The sequence below is a fragment of the Botrytis porri genome (genome assembly GCF_014898465.1).
Source record: "Botrytis porri strain MUCL 3234 chromosome Unknown BPOR_008, whole genome shotgun sequence".
NCBI classification, from domain to species: Eukaryota; Fungi; Ascomycota; class Leotiomycetes; order Helotiales; family Sclerotiniaceae; genus Botrytis; species Botrytis porri.
Window position 1 is genome coordinate 2,497,393 of NW_024066082.1, and position 21,339 is coordinate 2,518,731.

A 21,339-nucleotide genomic window follows, 5' to 3' on the forward strand; every position below is an offset into this window, starting at 1 on the left:
TTGCTTAGTTTTTAATTTTGGAACAGGTGCGATATGACTGGTTCTCAGAGGCAGACAGATTTTATCTATCTGGTTTTAGAGCAAGTAACCTGTGAGCGGATGGATGTCGTTGCTATTTCTGCTAGCTGCTATAAATGAACAAAATAGAGTTCTTCGTCTTCTATTCTTTTTCTCTAACACATGAACACCATTTATCGATCTTAAGTGAGCCCCATCCGGTGGTCAATTGCCATGCGAGAATATCTATCCTCCATCTACAAGTATTGAGACAAGTGAATCATCGACATTTCATGATCTAATCACCATGCAGCTCTCAATCTTCCTCCTCGTGGCCTTTTCGATATGTCAAAAAATCAATCAACGGACTCAGCAAAGCATCTATCGAGAAACCTAGAATGTCACTACTATTTACACGACAATAGCATAGATTGAGAAAGGTGAAACGCTTTTCGAAAGCAATTTCAACTCCTCCATAGGCTTGATAACTTGCTGTTATTCTTCTTTGTCAGAATCCCGATCAAAAAAATCAAGTGTCCTAAGCGTTGATGAACATTTGAGTGTGTGAGAAGTTGAGATGAAAATTGCACGAGACAACAAGGTGGTTTTGAATCACAATTCAAGCACGTCTTCTACTTGGCTTCAAAATGATGAACTCAACATAGTGTAAGAGCAGCTCCATCAGAGAATATTGCGTGTTTAGGACTGTTGTGAGGTGTTATCACTCTCTTTGGGCCACAAGTCAAGCTTGAACGAGGGTATATATATCGCTCGGCGGGCCAGGAGCATGTTCAAGAGTACGTCTTTCATCTTCAAGGTGGCCATTGTCATTTTTTATCACCACTATATAAAGCTTGACAGTCTTTGTGACCACTGGAGACTTTCTATCAGAAAGTAGAGCCTTCACCGCTAAAATGTTGGATCTTCAAGGTATAGTGATATTTGTACCTGCAGGTATATGAACGAGAAGACGCGGCGCTATTGACCTCACGACTGTGGGAATGTAGAGTACCGAAAAGATGTTTGCATGTAAAGATTTGTGTAAGTGATTTAGCACATTCATTCTTTCGCTTGTGTGTGATCCCTAGGTCACCGCATATTTGAGACCATTAGTAGGTGTACAGACTCAATCTCGCGAATAACTTCATTCAGAATGGTTGACCTGCGAATCAAGGGCCCTGATCGACTAAAGTGTGTGGCTTGCTGGCTGTTTCTTGACATATGGACAAACGAAATTTCATTTATCAATTCTCAATTTAATATGCTACAACTATTAACACACAGTACTTCAAGGGCAATGACCATAGATTCTCCAGCTGGCCTCGTTTCTAATGAATCATATATTGGCCGATAAAGCCTGCTCAACGACCACTGATCTGCTATAGAAATGTAAAGCTGATATAGCTGTCAAGTCATGACCGTTGAATAGACGCACTTCGACTAGATACAGCCAATGACTGTATCATCACATGGAAGATATATGATCAAGGACACACAGTCTTAATGAATTAAATGGAATCAACTGTATGAATTGAAATGAGCTTTTCATTATTGATTTCACGGTAGGCAGTCCAAAGAGCAATTGAAGGAAATGATCCGACAGCGATATAGGCACATCGTACAAGGTATTCTCAGCCTTTTGCATCCTCTATGCCGAGTCAAATAATTACACGTGATTCAGCTAACCAGACGCTGTGTAAGTAGACGCGCAAAGTTTTCATCTAAAGACCTGTCAATTATTGCGAACGCCGAACTACTAAGTTGCAATAATCCAGCGATATTAAACGGCAACTGAGAGAAACTGCCCAGCACTAACCTAGCTGTAACTTCTAAGGAGTGTGGGAGAGATATGGAACAGATGAAAGCTACCACACAATCATCGCCTCCATCCCACATCAATGTTCACAATAGCCACCACCACTTGAAGACTCATCATCTCATATTATTAGCCGGTCAAATTCCGGCCTATTTTAAAATATCATTGCAGTCAGGTACAGTCATGCCAACGCAGCATTCAACAATGAGAAACTCAATGCCATCGAGCCTCAGCCCATTCAGCTGTGCAAAATATTTATGGTCGGCAATGTCCTCGTTGGTAGTTTGCTAGGCCACGGTGACCGAGGAGATATTTGCAGATGGGAATATAATCTGATACACGATTGAAGCAATAGAAATGACTATAAGTAGGTAGGTACGGAAGTGGCGTTTTTGTAATCAATATAGCTCATTACCAGACAGCCTTAATTAAAGAATCTGTCCTGTTTGGGAAATATCTCGTTCATTGACACTAAGTAAGCAACAAGTTTACGGATGTACAAACATCTGTTGATATCTAATCTTCGACTACATATTGTCCAGAGTAATAATTATCTTTCAAGTGATCCCTGGGGTATGAGGACAAGTCCCCTGATTAAGCGATCAAGGGTATGAAGAAGCTTTTGACCACCATCACCAATCTTTGTATAGCTGTTTGTTTCCATCAGATCCTATTCACTTGTTTGAGAACCATTTTCATTATTATCTTACGTCAAATATGTGAGATCCTTTGAGATACATTTTCGCATGAGTACCACGCCGCACCGCCACATAAGGATTCAGGCATAATATCAACTCCGCCCCATACAAAGTGAGCATACACCTCATTAAGCCAGCAGCTACAGCATATAGCACCTGTTGGCTAATTTTATCTAATTTCCTTCAATCCTATCGTACACTTCCATTCCTATGGAAACGAAACCGTTATGCTGGGACCCAAGCTCTTTCTTTAACATCAGGACATGGCGGGGCGAGAATTTTGATGGTGGCGCAGACAGTTTCAAATTTTTTTGATCCTACCAAACCGTAGAGCTGGCATTCACCTACACCTAAAGAAGCTGACAGGTAGTAGTAAGAAGTCTTGATTCTAGATCAATGCATATGAATAGTGTAGTAAAATTCGAAAAGGAGGATAGCGAGCCGTGGTATTTTGATTTAATCCCAGGTGTTCCTAAATAAAGTCTGAACCACATCGGTTTTATTACTATCCCTGTAATTGAATGCATGTATTTCTAGAATAGCTAATGTAATATTAAAAGGCTTGGATACTGCGCTTCATTCTTCTGCTGTTTGCCTCTTATCTTGGTAGCTAGAAAAGCAGCCTTGCGAAATTTCTTCTCAATTACACGACTAATATGTCGTATTATGAGTCCTACGATACAAGAACATGTTTTTATATGTCTAATCTCTTCTGAGTAGCATCTTTCCTGGACTTCCGAGATGCCCACATAAGGTATAGCTGTGAATTCCAATAAACTGCTCTTTTAAAAAGCGTCCTCTTTGGGTAATTCACCAACAATGGTTAGTCGCCGAGGTATACTTACGAGGCAAACATCATAGTAGCCTGCGACCAGTTTCCCAGGCCCCGAGTTATGTTTGATCTCGACTCCTGAGGCACATGTGTTTCCAAACTCAACATTTCAAACCGGCATGAAGCTCTCACAAAGCAGCCTCATGATCATGAAAATTCTCACTTCAATACTGTAATGATTCACACTTGTGACCGTCTGTAATATTGAGTCACTTAAGTTTGAACACTGGAGTCATTGAGCGTGTGCTGAGTCTTGTATACCAAATTTATCGCAATGCAATGGATCTCCGAAGCTGTTGTTCTCGCCTACGCATCACACCCCTTTCTACTTTAGGCTTCCACCAGGCTACGTCAACTCAACGCCCTGGTATACGTATGCCCGCTTGTCACAGGAATAAATCGCTTGAAGTATTGAACGATATCACGACCTCGGTGAGAATGTGAGGAAGGTGCCAGCATCTATCTTCAACAATACAGCTTTGCGCTATTAAAATCATGGTATCAACATAGTCAAGGGTGTAACTTTTAAGACACCCTTGAAATTGTAACTTCTGCCTATTGAGACTGCCTCCAATGTTGTCTTGCATTCTGCTCAAAACTGCTGTGACATTGGGCTTGCTTACTCCTTGCTCGGATTCAATTACCGGCAGCCGTGGAAGGCTCTAGCTTCAAGAGTGAAGGGTAAATTAGTATGATAGTCATCGATAGCATTGAAAGCCTACACATAATTAATTACATAGTACATAAATTAGCTTGGGCAAACAAGATCTACTTCCAATCTCAAGACACACATACTAGCCTATGTATCTGCTCAATCGTTCTACTCTCCAATTATTCATTCCATGGACCTTCCCGATATGGGAATCATTTTGGTCGCTCGCGATCTTCTTACTCACCCTCCTTTACAGATACGTCTAAGCTTCAAACTCTAATGTATTTCTTATTTCTACATCGTTACCCTTAACAATTCAATGGTTTGCCCCACTAGAGAACTTACACTTGACACTTCTCCGGCTTATTCCTTTCTCAGAGAGATACACTCTGACAGTTTACCTAGACAAGTGCTAATTCCAGGGCCTCATAGTTTCCTACTAACTGGGTAGCAATGGACCCCCTTAACAAGATGCCAAGCTCATGCTATCCTATCTCCCAATCGACACGACCACGAATACATCATGACTCGATGTCATTCGACAACTCATCGCTGGCATTCCATCTCATCTCACTAATTCACTTGCTAATTGACCAACAATACGCTCAGACTTGAACTAACCAAGGTCACATTCATCCCCACATCTATTAGCATGGCATCTCGGCCGATTCTACTCTAGTGCCCGTCCCCGCCCAGCCAAGTAATTTCGAGGTTGCAGCTAGCGAAGATATTCCCGGTGCCGCAACTAATTAGTCACTGGCGCGAAGCTTCTAGTAACTATCTACGACCCTATCGATGCACAGACTTTGAGATTGAAAGATGAAGACATCCTTGCAACAGTCTTGGCAGATCCAAATCTGTGTTCACATTAACATTTTCACAACAACTTCGTACAACGGCCATTTCAGGATTTTGGGTTGGTGATGGCCCGAAATGATTTTCCAATTGCAGTAGAGCTCCACAAAATGATGAGTCCGAGCTAATCATCTCGTCATCTAAGAGTGGGGGCGCGCTGTGCAGCTACTGTGAACCCGGTCTGGATCCACTCCCCCAACCTCCACTTGGATACAACACTTGAACTTGCCAACGAAGTTGACCATACGGATGGCAAAGCGTCATCTCCATCGCGATAATCTAGCCTAGAAGATCTTGAGATTCCTCGAGGTCTCGCAAATTACCCATCAAATCGAAGGGTTGTGCATCTATCCACACCATCGCTGACAAGCTGAGACTTTGCCCTTGATTTCATCGGTACCCGCACAAAATCACAGGTAATACTGTCAGTAGTGGAAAAAGACATTCTGATGTTAGACATGATTGGAGTCTCCATCATCATCGACATGATTATCCTTCTTCTCATTTTGTATTGATGAATTAATGAACTGAGACCGTGACCGAGACTTCTCGATTTCTGATGACCGATGTGGCCCGACATGGCAGGAAGTAATATTCCATGTACAACATAAGTCCATTTTTTGAACTGACAAGTAGGAGAGCCGATATCCCTTATTGGAACTTTCTCCGTATACACAGGCAATTCAGACTATCTCTACATTGAGACGAATTCCAAACTTGATTAAATGCCACTGGCGCCTCGATGAATATGAAGTGATGAGAACGAAAGAAAGCACTACCTGATAAACCTGAAACTCATACGCCACTTTAATAACCAAATATTCATAGTATAAACCAGTAGAACACAGCAAAAGTGCCACAAGACCACTGCGCAAAGGCCCGTTACCCGTAGACATTACCATAAACGTAGCTCTACATTTGCATATGCATTGCAGGATGCATGCATACGTACATAAAAAATACTTGTCCAGTCACATAGAACTGCAAACAAGTACCGTGACAGCTGTAATCCACCCAGTTTTCAAGTCCAAGATTCCTCAGGTGCGTTGCACCTGAACGATATTCCCAAATTTCCTCGTTCTGAACCCCATCTTTAACAATGTTCACCTATCTAGAACTCCAAGTGAAAACGGCTCGAAGTAGAAATTAGTTCCGAGTTCACTCATTCCAATATACGCAATCCGCAAAGGGTCTCCTTCCTGTCTCGGCCCTGCTCCAGCTCATACAAGACAATATAAGTGAACAAGTGAAGAGATTTTTTATACATCCCGAGTATTTGTGTACCCCAACCTCCCAGTCTTGTGTACCGACCCCAGCCCAGTATCCATTAATCACCTATTCTTCCCGTAGCACTCGACCACAGTACCGCATCACAACATACCCGAAAAGATCCACTTCCTGTACATACATACCGTACATCAATGTTTCATAGCGTATAATACTAGAGAAAATGATCCGATTCCCGAGTCTCCGAGCATCTGCTGTATCTCGTACAACCTTTTCTGCGTATGATGCGCATACCCATACCTGGATCTCTCTAGTGAATTGTGCTTAGAAAAATTAAGGTTTGGAAGTGACTTGATCTCATCAGGGGATACAGTTGCATAACCTCACTTCAGCACACGGTAACAATTGATGAATCGAAATACGGAACTAGGAGATTTTAAAATGCGGTCGCGGTTTCGACCCAAACTGCTGGAAATCCTATGTTCCTTTTGACTTGTGGGCCGCTATTTTACACCTTTTCATCCCGCGCTGTCTATCTTCGCCGTTCTTGCCAATCGAAGTGCTAGTATTTCTGAAGAATAATACTATTCCGAGATACTCATCGGTGTTTCCGAAGCTCAACTACACATATTAGTCTTCAGATATCCTCCCGCTTGCTCGCTCCTTTGATTTCGAGCAGAGGAATCTTCCGGCACCTTCAGCACCTCAAAATGCATCTGTGCCACTAGATGTCCAATCACTTGTCAATTCTTTGACTGATAATCAGAGATCCCATCTACAAAAGCATAGGTGCAAACTCAAATTGGAAGATCTCGCCCATATCATATATATGAAGGCAGGATTTCGCGGCGAAAATAAGACATTGAAATCGCGAGATCTTAAAGAAGAATTAGGTTCTAGACACATATGTCGGTCAAGGTTAGTGTGATCGTACAAAGATCACGGGTCTATTGCAGATTGAGTTTGAACTAACCCTTGGATCTGGAGTCGGAGATCTTCTATCAGGGTACAAGTGTGTTGAAAGCATCTAAAAGGAAGTGATGCTTGTCACGGCCAATTCCCATAGGATCTTCACACTAGAAGTAAGCCAACATGAAACAAGCTCTATTCACCTTAAAAATTCAAGGTCTCAGGGGAGATATGATGTAAAATCTCTTATTAAGAATTAAGTAACACAAGGCCAACAACCAATTAAAATGCCTGGGCAGAATATAGTAGATAAACATATAGTAAAATAAAATTTATTCTTTCATCTCATCTCATCTCGTCGATCTCCTTGTCGTTCCCATCTAATCCGTACTCAACTCTCTACCGAGCGAGATCTCTCATTCCCTTGCCATTAAGATCTCGCGATACCATACAGATGTGTACCCCGTAATTCCACAAAAATCAAACCCTTGCTTTAGTCCAAATCCCGCAAAATGTACCCAGCACATCCATCCGGTCCTCCCAAATCAAGCCACATCAGATGCAAACAAAAGAATGAAAACAAGTATTTTTTGGTGACCGAACAACTCCTCTCCTATGTGAACGTTTAATGCCCACTGCGGCTTGGCCACTACCGTCCGTGTGTCCAGTCCAATACAAATGGAAAATGATTGACCCGCTAGCTATATAAACCCCGAATGACAAATAAAACGTAACGGAAATTGAAATAAACGAAAGGAAAACAAATTGATGTCTCAACTAATTCGACGGACTCGCTCAAATGGTATCTAGTAACGATAAAGATATATCTCCTCAACACCTCCACTACGCAGCAGATTGCAAATCAAAGCAAAGGCAGGCTAAGTAGCGATAGACAAATTGTAAAGAAACCAGAAGGCTCAAGATCTCTTCTGGCTAGATAGGAGACAAAGCGGCAGCGAAGAGAGACCGTGACAAATCTGCCAGCCCACCCTCTTATTGTAAAAAGCTGACTGTGGAGCAATAAAGCCGATCTATCGATGGACTCTCAAAGTAATGATAACCCGTTATTGACGAGAACACAGGAGTTACGCATGGGCATTCTTGTGTCCAATGTATCGCAGAGTAAGGTGTATTGACCAATCCACGCGAAATGGGCTAAAATTCGTGATGCTCGGGAGTTATTTGCATGCAAGCAATATGCACGATGCAATGCAAGCTGTGCATACTTCTCCAAATCGTGTAAAGATATGCCAAGCAAGCAAGGGTGGGTTCCATAGCTAGGGATGATTTCCAAGATAGGTAGGTAGGTCTTGTTCATCTGATATGTGTGCCAGTGATGATGCCATATGATGATATGAAACAAGACCTTGTTCGTAATTCCAGGAAAGCCATCGAATAAAGCATATGTAGCACTGATACGATTAAAAAGTCCAAAGCAAGAAAATAGGGAAAAATAACGCAAGGTAAGTGGCCAAGGGAATATTGGTATATGCTAGTACGATAAAATGCAGTAGATAGCAACTGGATTGATAAACGCCACACCACCAATGATTTTTAATAAGTCCAGCCAGAGCCATCCTGTCGCCCCTTCCCATCCAGAGAAAACCATACGCAATGAAGTCTAAATTAAGTATTGAGAGAATATTCGAATTCGGGTGTGGTAGTGTCGTAGTGCATCAGGTGATACACGAGTAAGATAGACAAGGAGTCTGAAGATAGATAGTCATGCATGTAAACAGTAAGAAACAAGAAAATAAGCGGGTGGCGGTAACATGGTGGTATGGTGGCTGTGTTATATGATGAAGATGATTGCGTAGAGTGGGATGAGTGTATACATTTGAAGAGGGTGTGGAGGATGAATGTAGCCATTAGAGGATTCAGCTGTATATCGGTATAGTATAGTCGTAATAGGTAACATGGTTGTAGAATAGTGGCAGTTGTAGGCAGTAGTGGATATTGAAGTCGTAAGAAGCCACGGTAGTATACTTAGATCCATCGAAAGCAAGTATCATCAAAAGCAACGAATAAACAGAAGTGTTTCGTGAAACGCAGGTCGCTTAGAGAAGCAAGTACAACGACAAAACAACCAAGATGTATTTTTGTATACCTTGAATGTAGATAATGGTCGTTTCGAAGGTAGTGAATATGCTGATAGGTCGATTTGTCGATAAGAGATAAATTGATGTGCAGCAAGGGTTGTCAGGGTGGTAGTGCATGGATTCATGCAAGGTATGTTGATGCATGAATGTGCATGTGAGGGTAATACGAGATAACTTCTGCCGAATGAGCATCCATCATCTTGCACTAACCCACTTTCATGCCCCATGTTAAATCAGAAACACCCCATGACCAATGGATTCCATCGCTCGAAGAACGGTAGAGAAAGAATGAAAAGCACCACAGCACAAGACACCCACTCAACGCTCTCATACACACCCACGAAATCCCAGGTTCCCTATCAGATGTGATGTAATGGGCCCATAATTTGACTTCATCAGCTTCCACCTATCATCCAATAGGACCGCGTAATCGATTCACGATTCAAGTACGCGGTATCTGCTGACTCTGCTGTTGATGTTGAAGCGAAGACAAAGCGCGATTTCCACTACCCCCGCCAGCCATTGAAGCATCTACAACGTTTCTCGGCGTCTGATGTTGTTGACCTTGACCTTGATAATCAACCCCTGTACCCGAAGTGCCGGCGGCAGTCGCGGAACTATTTTCAAGATAATTCGATAAGTCCCATGAGCCTCTAGCGCTTGCTGCTACGGCTGCCGCATTTCCAAGTTGTGCTTGATATTGTTGTTGTGGTGTAGGCATGTGATGTGCAGTTCCTTGTGGCCAATGACTCGATTCTTGTGCACCTGCAATCCTTAGATCAGGGGGGCCACCCTGATAACCTATCGATTTTTGACTTTGCGGTGAAATTGCTCTTTGCGCGGGAATGTTGGAATTGTAAGATGTAGAAGTTGTTGATCCTGATATTGATCGGGGTGAGATTCCTCCATGATGATCACTTGCGTACGGTAAGCCTGCAGAGGAAGCTTCCGTAGCGTAACCAGTGGAGCTGACAGGTGTCAGAAGGGCAGGAGCATGTGTGGGTGGAAGAGTTGAAGCAGGACTGGCGGACTATAATTCATTATTAGTATTCAGTTTGGACCAAGAAATTAATATACCGTGATGCGTGCTTACATATTTGCTGATAATTTTCTTCAAAGCTGGACCTAAATCCTTCCAGTGGAAGACCTTGACATCCTTTTCAATGTTACGAGGTTTAGGATTAGGAAACGCCATGATGACTTTGAAAAATTCCTCGCTGTCAGGCTTTCCTTTGGACACAGTTGCGGGTCGGAAACCTTCCAGATTTCTCCGTATCCTGTTCTTTTCTTCCACGGTAAACTTTGCTGCGACTAGTGATTCCAGTAGAGTAATAGTATCCACGCTTGTGACATAACAATCATTCTTTTCTTCCCAGTATATGCAGCTGATTACAACCGATTGAGGTGGTCGTTCATCGGCTGAAATAGCGTTGAAAGTTGTCGTGATCGTGCAACCAGATTGTGATCGTTTGAATTGAACAAGCCGCCTCTTTGATTCCCATTCTTCTGCAGTCCAATTGTTTACCATCATATCACCCAATTCTCCGCTAATCTCCAATTTCGCCTTATTTGCGTACATTGGGTAAGGATTGTACGTGTGACCTGCATGAGGTGTGGCACCCGGACTTGAAGATTGCAAAGTCGAAGTTCTGATCAAGGCTGGGTTGCCGGGAGACGGCAAGGATGACATGTTTGATCGATGCATCGAGTTGGATGGCAATCCAGGGCTTCGCGCCATACTTGAACCGATCGTCGCGTAGCCAGAGTTCCAACTAGATACGTGCGGAGAATGAGCTTTCAGGGTGGGTGGCGACGCTGTTGAAGAACTTCCATATCCATAACCCATATTTCTAGGCGCTGACTGGGTTGAGTAGGCACCGGATCTATTGTACTGAGGCATCATGCCACTGTAGGCAGAACTTGCTTGAAGGTATGGTGAGTATGAGGATGGCGAGCCATCACTTGAAGAGAATGCATAAGGGAATTCCTCCTTTGGCTTCAGCTGTTGGGAGTTTCGTTTGGGTGGACTCCTCATCAATTCCGCAGATTCAGTCGAGATTTTCCGCTTCCTAGTTCCCTCGAGTGAGTGTACATCACTTTCGAAAGTGAAATCCCCGACATCGACCTTGGAAATAACATCTCCATCACCTTCCATGAACATTGATACTGGTACTCTAGAAGAAGACCAATTTGTAGATGCGAATTGAGGAACTTCACAGGCCAAGATATAAGTGCAAACCCCTCCCGACTGATTCATTTTTCTTACTGAGGCCTGGCATTTTTGTTGTCCAAACACCAAATAAAAGGTCGGCGAGTTCGAGGTTAATAACTCGTACAAAGTAGTTATGTAGACGCTCACTGGAGTACCCTGACTTCCCCGCTGGGGCGAGAAAGATGTAACTTCGGGTATCGGCGTAGACCCAACATTCAAGTAAGGTCCCGATTGCTCATCGTAAGTAGTACGTGTGCTACCCGATCCATAACCTAGTGAAGTCATCTGCCCGGCATTATGGTAAACTGGTGCCGGAGTAGATGTTGGAATTGAAGATTGCGTTCCATATGAAGAGGTTTGGTATGGAAATGCATTCTCTGGATATGATCGAGAAGTTTCGTAGCCTACTTCAAAGTTAGTGATTTCATCGTTCGCATAACCATCATTTTTCAAGGTATGAAGCTGTTCTTCGCTGTACTAACCATGAAGCTGTGGTGGTTGCGGCTTCCCGTAGGCAGACATTGACAGGATATCTGTCGGGGAATCCGCCCGGGGCACAAGGGCTCCCTCGTACCCTCCTTCGTGTAAGGCTGTAGTCTCTGGTGATGGATAAGTTTCGTCAATTATTATCGGTCTACCAGAAGATAGGTGTTCGGACTGTGTGGAAAGCATTGTATTAGCAGGAGGAATATCTTTGACAGTGTAATGTTATGGAATACACGTACGTCGAACAAGGTGTAAGTTGAGTAGGCCAGTTTGGCGGTGGGAGGGGAATAAGGCTAAAAGATGCTATCGACACCACAAGGACGCTGAGTAGAAGCTTTCACGAATTGAGAAGTTCTACTATTGATTATCGAGAGTATTGTAGAAGGCTTTGGTCCATAGAAATTGTAGAAAACTTAAAGTGATGAAGTTGTGAAGAAAGCAAGAACTTGAGTGTTGTTACGCTGCGTATCTATATGAAGATTCGAGGAAATGTATTATAATCGGTCAGAGAACTCTCGATGGAAGTGGAGTATCTTGAAAGATAGACTTAGGTGACAAAGTATTGGGTGGATAGTAGTAGTCTGTTAGATAGATCTTGGTACCCTAGATCTCTTAGGCAGAGTGGCTCCTTTTCTGTTTCCGTTATTGGGAAGAAATAAAGTTCGATCGACAACGACTTAAAACGATTAATGATGAGATGCCGAGTTTAAGTAACAGAACTTGAGTAGAACAGGCTAGTCGAGGAAATAGTTTCAGAGCTGAATGCTTTTTCAACAACGCTTGTTTTTCAAGATCTTGACTAGCGATCTTAAGTTCCCGCACTCTAGAAATAACTAGGGCAGAGGCGTAAATCGTCTGAACAAAGTCTCGGGAGCATGAAACTAAAATAGTAAGTGTCGATAACGATTCTAAAGGAAACTCTGTGGATCAATCAGCCTGAGTAACTTTACAAATGAAGAGAACAACAGTATTCTCAAGATGGCTTGACGAGGGGCGTTCATAGCTTAGTCGCATTCATAGTGAGGGTAGGGTGCAGGCACGTACAGGACAAAGAAGTTGAGGTTTCTTGGATGTTCGATAGGATTTGCGGATTGCCAGAAGATATGCAGCCACCCGAATGGTCGAACCTTTTAAGAGAACCTGTTCGTTGCGAGGCAAATGTCAGTATTCCTATATCAGAAGCATGCCGTCATGACGAATGTGCTGGTGACAAGTTGTTAGGAAAGGTGGTGTAGTAGTGAGTAGGTAGTAAGTAGCATGTGCACATCAACGAGTGTATACCAAGGGTATAACGATAGCCTAGTGGTAAGGTTGCGTGGTGATTGAGGTGGAGGTTATGAACTCACCACCCTAGTCCCGTATATAGAATAGCACATATGACTTCCCAGATGCAAGGATGCGGATGGTGCGAAAATAAGAATAAATAAAAAGGGTAAAGCGTGAAGTACATACAAATGGTGGGTCTAGAAGGCACTTGCAGGTTTTATGAGTAACTTAAGTAACTCGTGCTGGGCAAAGAAGAATGGCAGTAGTCAGCTAAAGAGGTAAAGCGTGCGTGTGGCCTTTTTCTTGATTGCTCAGATCTCGTGTATGGTGCAGAGGCGGCTGATGGATGGCTGATCTGCTGAATGTGGTCACACCAATTTCAACGATTCAGGAAAATGCTTCAAACGCCTGGAAAAGGCTGGGCCAAATCAAAGGCTTTCTAACTGGTTTGTTTACTCTCCTCGGAAGAGAACACGATCAAGTCCGTTGATCGGATTCTCGGTATAGTTTCGAACTTTTGATATACTATTTTCCGGCTCTGAATTTTATCCGATTGTGTATTGTTATAAAAAAAAATTAAAAATAAACGGTTGACGTGTTGTTTGGGATGGAAATGGAGACTTCGAACCGCAGGATTCGGATGCAGGCTAGACACGTTCTTGATATGGGTAGTTGAGTGTGGCTGTTGCCTTTAGAGGATTTGGAATGAGGCACTGGTGCTTCGTTGACTCCGAGTCCGAGCAGGATAACTTTGTAAAGGTTGAGAATATGCGGTCGATATTTTGGTGTACTGCTGCGCAGTTTTGGGTGCTTGCTAAAATCTTGAAACTATAGGTTGAGATGTAGTGGGGAGAAAAAGGGCTGATCTGAAATGTAGAGGCTGTAAAAACGATATATTCTTAACGCAGAAAGGAATATATATAAAATGGTATGATATAGTAAAGAACGTGTCGGAAGTGAAGTGGCAGTGATCGCCAATTAGTACTTTTATCGAAGGTTGAATTTGATGAGCGAGATATGAAAGATGCGAAGTATGCAAAGCTTTTTCTTGTTTTGGAAAAAAAGAAACCAAAATCGTCGAGATTTGTGCATATGTGTAGAAGACCGAGGTGGACAGTATAGGATCAGAGGAGGAACATTAGAGTTTGGCTGAGAGCCTTTCTCGCATTCGACGCTGACTTCGAATATGGCTTGGGTAAGGGAGAAGAGTGTTGTTGTTTGAACTGAGATGTAGGATGAGTACTAAATCTATGACATGCATTCCCTGATGGAGGGGATAACGAATACGTTTTCTTGCATACGACCGGGTTTTCTTTCTAGGAGGAGTATAGACGTGGAGAAGATTTGGGACGTAGGAAAGTGATGACTTCCTTAGCTTTGAAGAATATGAAAGCCAAGGTCAAATCTAATCGGGTTTGGTCGTGTGCTTCACTCGATGAAAGTAGATATCGATACTGTAGGTCGGCGACTGCGGCTTGAATTGATGATGAGATCGAAATGTGAATTGTACTGTATGCCGATTTATTCAGAATGTGGAGAGGGAGGCTTTTGACATCCAGCTTTGGATTAGATTGGACCGAAGTTGCTTGCTTTTTTTTTCTTCTTTTTTTTCTTCTCTCTTTCTTTTCCTTTTTTTCGTTCTTGGGATTCTGGTGGTATGAATTTAAAAAAAAAATGACAATTAATATTATTTACTATTTATTTTTGAGAAAATAAAAAAAAGACTGGTACGAAAGTCACTAGAAAAACAATGGATGGTGTAAGTTACCAAAAAATTCATTGATGGGAATGTAAATGACAGAACCTTTACTCTAAGAGGCGGTGACATTTTTCCCTAGGGAGGTAGTGGAATGAAGACAAGCCTACAAGGAAAGCAAGCCCACTCAAGCTCAGGGTTACAAGTTCGAATAGAATTCTAACGAGGACCCTTGTTCGGAATAGGATTATGCTTTGGGCATAGGAGAACTTCCGCTTTTCGGATGAGTTTCCTCTTTCTTACAAGTCCCTGCCGAAAGATCTTTTTATTTTCCTTGAGCCTACTTCGTACAGGGAATTATATGGGGAGGGGGAGGGGGGATCGTTCTATCACAAGGGTTATCGAAATTTCGAAAAGGAAACTTTCACCCTGTTCATCATTTTCTACTTGACATCTCCCAAGCTTGGCTGGCTACTTGATAGAAGTATTTCGGTAATCAACTCGACATGGAATAGATCCACGGGTGAGATGGATGGCCGCGAGATGAGATGTTATTGTCGTACAACGTGCCTAGGTCGTAGCTGCCCCTGCTAGGCCCATCGATTCAATTGCGGCGAAGCTACTTAGTGGATCAAATAGGGCCACGACTAATGTAAAAATAGTGACAAATTAGAAGCTTTCTGTCTCTATAAGCCTTTTGAAGGCCAATGACAAGTTGAGAGATCCCTCCTAACTCCCTAGAGCTCTACCCTGCAAACTCTGTTGTCTTCCCTGAGCTGCCCTTGTTTAGAAGCTATCTAGAAGCCACGGGTACAAGGGAATCCACTGTCCGGAATCCCCCAGAACCTTGAAGGAATATACTGCTCCTCCGCTTTCGCAGAATAATCGAATGAGATGCATAGGATTTTCTAAAGTAGAAAAACAGTAGAACGAAAATCGAATGAATTGATGATGATTGAGGGGCAGTCGTTTCATACTTTATTTCGTTTCCAATTAGGGCTCAGGAATGATTACTTTTTGCTTGGGCCGATGAAGGGGTATTCTCGGTTGAGCAAATGATGTTTAATTTTGTTCTCAGCACAACACACACAAGGACAGTAAAAATCAATAGCGTTACTCTTCATTATGACGACTAACTTATACATATAACTATACATAATTCTTATTTAATCACATTCAATCTTTCTATTGCATTTCTCGTACTATACTATACACATTCATCATATTCCACATCACAACTCGTGGGAAATCAAAGAAGTGTAACAAGTACCTATCAAAAGCTCATTGTAATTCTGAAGGTCCATTTGCACTATGCAGAGCTGTACGAAGTACATGAATGTCCTTCGTATGTACAAAGAATACCAAAAGTGCGGTATCTACCGTTCATTCATGCCCAAATGAAATCTTCCGAAGAAACTATCATCTGCCCTTTGGCAACTTGCATCTTGCATACAATGCTTGCATAAATGAGCGTCACTAGACTTTGTACATACAGTATAAAAGCACCCTTCATTAATATTCATGCTTGGCCAATTGTGAGACTTATTCCCTTCCTTTACTCGGCACTTGAGAAGATCATTCATTTATCTGAGAGACTACTTTGCTACCTTGTCAAGAACTCATCCCTGGCTATCAATTCCCATTTTTTGATATAGCATCTCAGGTCTATCGATTACTATCTAAGTCCGACGATCTCATCATCTGGATCCGATTTTAGCTTCTGGTGAGCTCATCGGAATCGTCAATCTGAACTTCATTTACTATTCTCTCCCGTAGTGCTGGGTCTGCTTACTATCGTTCGTAGTGTAGGCATAGGCAATCCCCTCGGAATAGACGCTAATACCCAGGAAGTTTTTGCGCAATATTGTACAGCAGCTCGAGTTTTTTTCGACATATTCTCCTGGCAACACAAGCACAAATGACCACTTTGTCGGAGAAAGAATTCCTGCCCTTCTCTGGTCGTTTGAGTCGCTTTCGTCGGGTTCGGTCTAGAGCTGGGTAAGGCTAGCGGGATGGGCGTGGGAGGCTCGACTCTTTCAGGAATTAATGGCTGTCACTTCTCATACTGAAAAGCTTGGAGCGAGAACTGGTGTTCCAAGAGGCAATATTACTGCTGAACTATTTAATCGCGAAGTGGATTTTCCCGACCAAGTTTAGATGGTTCTAATCGAGATTTTTGATGAATACATTTTCCATCACCAGTGTAGTTGAGAGATGCCCTTAATGATGAATAGGCGTTGGGGTTTTAGTTGACGAATCACGGCAGCAGTGTAAAGCTGCTGCAGACAAAAGATCGACGCCTGGATGTTCGGGAGTGTCATAATGTAGATGACCTGAGCGAGTGCTATGCCTAGGTAGGTGTGCATATTGTGCATGTTAAACAGGGCTAGAAGTAGGGTCACTAGGCACTGGACGCCACAAACGACAGGCCTATTCGGAAAGGAAATCCGAATTCTCATTTCAACGAACAATACGTACCTCTTTTCCCTTTTTGTCCCCGGTGTAGCCAGATTGATATTCTGACTCTTTCCTTGTTTGGTTAAAGAGCTGGGATGGATACTGGGGATTTTATATCGACTGTTGTTCAACCATGGAAAGCTTTTCGCAACCTTACGAGAAAACCGCAAGCCTCCCGTCGTGACCGTCGGAGCACAGATAAAAATTGTATTCACCGCTGCTGTGAAATCAAAGAAAGGGAGGAATAATTACATTACCCCGTATTTTAGTCTTCCTACCACTGCAGTGCTTTCTCTTCTTCGTTACACTCACGTATAGTTACTTTTTTTGCTCCCCAAAGGAAGTAAAGAGGAATGCGTACTACAATGGTCAAAATACTCGCGACCCGCCTCTTCCATCCTCGTAACTCATTATCCATATACCTAACCCGAGTCATCTCGTCTGCTATTCAATCATGTGAACTATTAATAGAAGGAAAACCACCACAACAAATAACTCGATCTTAGTGGTGCAATTTATGAAAATATAATATCAAATATCTTTTCTGACATACCTAATAATGAGAGAACTGACCAGATCATGCGGGAGATTCTCCCAAAGTAACCCCGACCTAATCCTAGTCAAGTAGTAAATTCAGGAGATGTGGATGATGCTCCCTTTGGTCGTTTAAATAACTAAATTGTACGATTGGATGAACACCCTGGGTATCAGTCGTGGCTGTGCTTGTTTTGAAATAATTGACTCCTCTCGTGTGGTTGAATAGATGGGATTGGGCAGCTGCTGATAGATATCAGCATTACAAGGGAAAGAAAGAGTACTAGAACGTGATTAGTCACGAAAGATACTTAGGTACGAAGCAGAGAAGAGAAATGAAAAGCTGCTTTTACATAAAAAAAGAAGAACCCAATCTTACCTCCTGTTCGAAGTCTTGGTCGTACTGTACAAATGAAGCGATCAACAATCTAAGTAGAAAATGTTGTCATTGGGGACGTAAAGTTAATCTGTCCAGTTTCATATATTCCGTTTCAGGGGATGTATCATCTTGCTAAAGAATATTCCTTCGCTCCTTCCAATTTTCGAAATGGATGATCTACTCTGTACTCTATGTATTAAGCCTATCTCTAAAGTGGCAACGATATAGGGCTTTTCATATAGATATATCAAGATGCAGCTACTATCAAGGTAGTAGAGTTATTTTTCTTTTACTCCCTATCTCATTCCCTTGCTCGCCATCTTCGTGCGTTAAGTTGAGAAGCCTTCACACATACATCAATCAGTTAAGTATCTATCGTATTTTTCCAACAAAAAAACGACGGACTTAAGGTACCAAGGAATAGTAAGCTTTAGTTCATATGACAGCTCGCGAGTTAATTATAATCCCAAAACTAGGGACTAACATAGATAACTTTTCTTTCTTCCTTGGGGAGTGGCTTCAATAGTTTGAATTGCTAAAGAGATTCCCAAGAGGAATCATTAAAATAACAATATTTCGAGTGTTTCCTTGCTTCATCTCATAACCAATATCAATCATTTTCGCAATCACTGGGCTCGAGAATCCGTAACTCTACCGTCGTAGTACACGATATTGTCGAATCCATCCCATTGTTGTACTTCGTCCTACCTCATGCAAGGTCCCATACTCATACCTCATTACCGACTTGCCTCGAAAGCTAGATTGGCCTTTCGGGTGTGATGTGAAATAAAGTTACGATCATCTACTAGGTTTTTTCTTTGTACAACCTACGCTTGTATTCTATTATGCCAGGGAGCAGGCCAGCTCGTCGCTTGCGGCACCAAATCACTGGACGAACACCACACCATACACAACAACGTTGACGAGTGGTCCAATAAATCAGACGGAGCCACGATACAATACTTAATAAAGCTCACATAACCTTCAGTCAGACCAGATATCAGTCTTTATTGCGCCACCAAACTTTTGGCTGACAGTTCTCAATTATTTTAAGCTCCTCTTTCCACTCTATCTTTATTTTCTATGTGATGCGTAGCTCATTCAACTAAGCGCGCCTTCTTAAGATACTTCGATTACTACGCCACCAAGGCAAACTCCGTGTAATTTCCCATATGGCTACCTGCATGACCTACTGCCTTGCACAAGACTTTTCGTTTCTGAAAAGTCGGTCGGCACCATCCGGGCCTCAGAATACGTCTGGTCAATTCGCCAAGAATCATCATGTATCGATTGTCATTTTCAGCTGATCTCGTTGATTTCCAACAGCACGATTCCCATCAGCTGCTATTTTCTGATCTTATTGTTGCATGATCTAATTGTTGCGATAAGGCTTCTGTTAATATGACTGTGTTGGTACTTACCAGCAAAGAATATAAAACTCAGAAGGCTTACTTTCCATCTTTGATTCTATTTGTGTTTTTTCTTCCATGCATAGACAAGTAACAGGGCCTTACATCCTTGTGCCACAGCAACATCTTACCAACCACGGCTCTGGATCCTCAAATCATTTGATCTTTCTACGCTTGGCTTACTGCATGAAGCCGAATTTCGGTTCCTGGTCGTCGGGTTGATCACAATTTCATGTACGCACCTGTTGGCAAAGTGCTGGCCTAGACTACCATTGTGTGCTGCATAACATCTAAAACAGCAAGCTGAACTAACTGACGACCTTGCATTGAAAACGATCAAAAGCTAAACTGTTTGCGAAGGGAAAGAAGCAAAAGAAAGGACGCTTACCCTGTCCTGTACGAAGACTCCACGTGGCGAGGACGAAAACGGAAATTGATGACGATAGCATATAGATGTGTTCCCGCGCTCGCCACGTGGATTCTAAGCAATTTTGAGAAATCAACAATTCTCTCAGGCCGTTCCGGGCGAAATTATAACGGGAAAAGGGCGGTATGCAAGAGAGAATTTCGAGGGCGGTATGGGTACACGGTATGTGATCAGCCTTTTCTTTCCTGTCCACTTGGCATGTGCATAGATGATTGATCCACGAAGCATAACCGTCTTCGCGGGATAGCGACAGGGCTTTGGGGTTTATAAATGATAGAGTGCCACCAATATCCCTTGGAACATTACGGATAGATTCATATTTTCTTCCCCGTGGGGGATCACTCGGCTTGCTGCGACTGCGACGGGAGGCAAGGATGGAATAAAGGTACCACAAAGTATCAAGGCTATCAGCGATGCCGGCCCATTGAGAGCATCGAAGGTTAGCACGCTTATGAAAAAGAATATGATCAATTCAGTAGGTGCTACATAACTATCGAGTCAAACTTTACTCGAGCCCGCACTTTCAAGTACAAGCCTCTTAAACAAGTGTAAGACTCAAAAGAGGAAGAGGTAATGTACAGTAGAGAGCGTGTCAAGAATATAGTACATGCGTATCTATGATGTACACTATACATCCGTTGTACTTTACACATCATATATTTCTACTCGTGAATGATGAGAAAATCTCAATTCACTGTCATAGAATGGATTTGGAAGCTGAGAATTCAAGATGTGCAACAAGAGATCTCACTCTAGACTATACTGGCTCAATCTTCTAGGTATAGTGAATTGACTTTCGTTTCCGCTATATACAATTGATTCATAAAACGGGAAAGAAATCGGCGAGGAGATTTGGGGAGGTCTTGCCATGATATTATCCCATCTTACTTCAAAACTGCCCATCCCACTTCGGACTTCTTGCCTGGGTATAGACAGGTGAATGCGAAAGATACCTGGTATAGGTAAACTCACAGTACTTCTTCGGGGTGAAGTTTCATTTCCCGCAAATGTGCCATGCATATTCTCACCAATATCCCTCGTGTGAGATTTTCCGCGAGGCCTTTTCATGGATGCTTTAAAAACTTTGATTTTCTGCTAGTGAAAAGAATAGTATTGGATTATTGATCTTTATTACTCTCACGCTCACTTTTACACTGTTTTTGAGGAGTCGGCGACGATAAATGGTCTTGAGTGCTAGGCGAAAAAAATATCACCAGTTAATTTGAAGTTGAACTTCATATTACCAGAGATCTAACTGTCAATGCATCATCTAAATGCATGTGATGACAGGAATTATAAAATTCTTCAATTCATCAACCTCCTTTCCTCACTACTACCCCAATCAAACCAAACAGCAAACAATTCTCACCCACAAAATGCAATACGAC

The 21,339-nt window shown here is 42.4% G+C and overlaps 1 protein-coding gene across 1 annotated transcript; it reads right to left on the reverse strand.

Moving 5' to 3' along the window:
* Window positions 1-9,527: 9,527 nt before the first annotated feature.
* On the reverse strand, window positions 9,528-11,819 carry EAF01_006824 (uncharacterized protein; the record flags this gene model as incomplete). Its single annotated transcript, XM_038915078.1, has 3 exons — window positions 9,528-10,115; window positions 10,179-11,701; window positions 11,780-11,819. The coding sequence occupies 3 exons, from the start codon at window positions 11,817-11,819 to the stop codon at window positions 9,528-9,530; spliced, it is 2,151 nt and encodes a 716-aa protein (XP_038770033.1).
* Window positions 11,820-21,339: the final 9,520 nt, after the last annotated feature.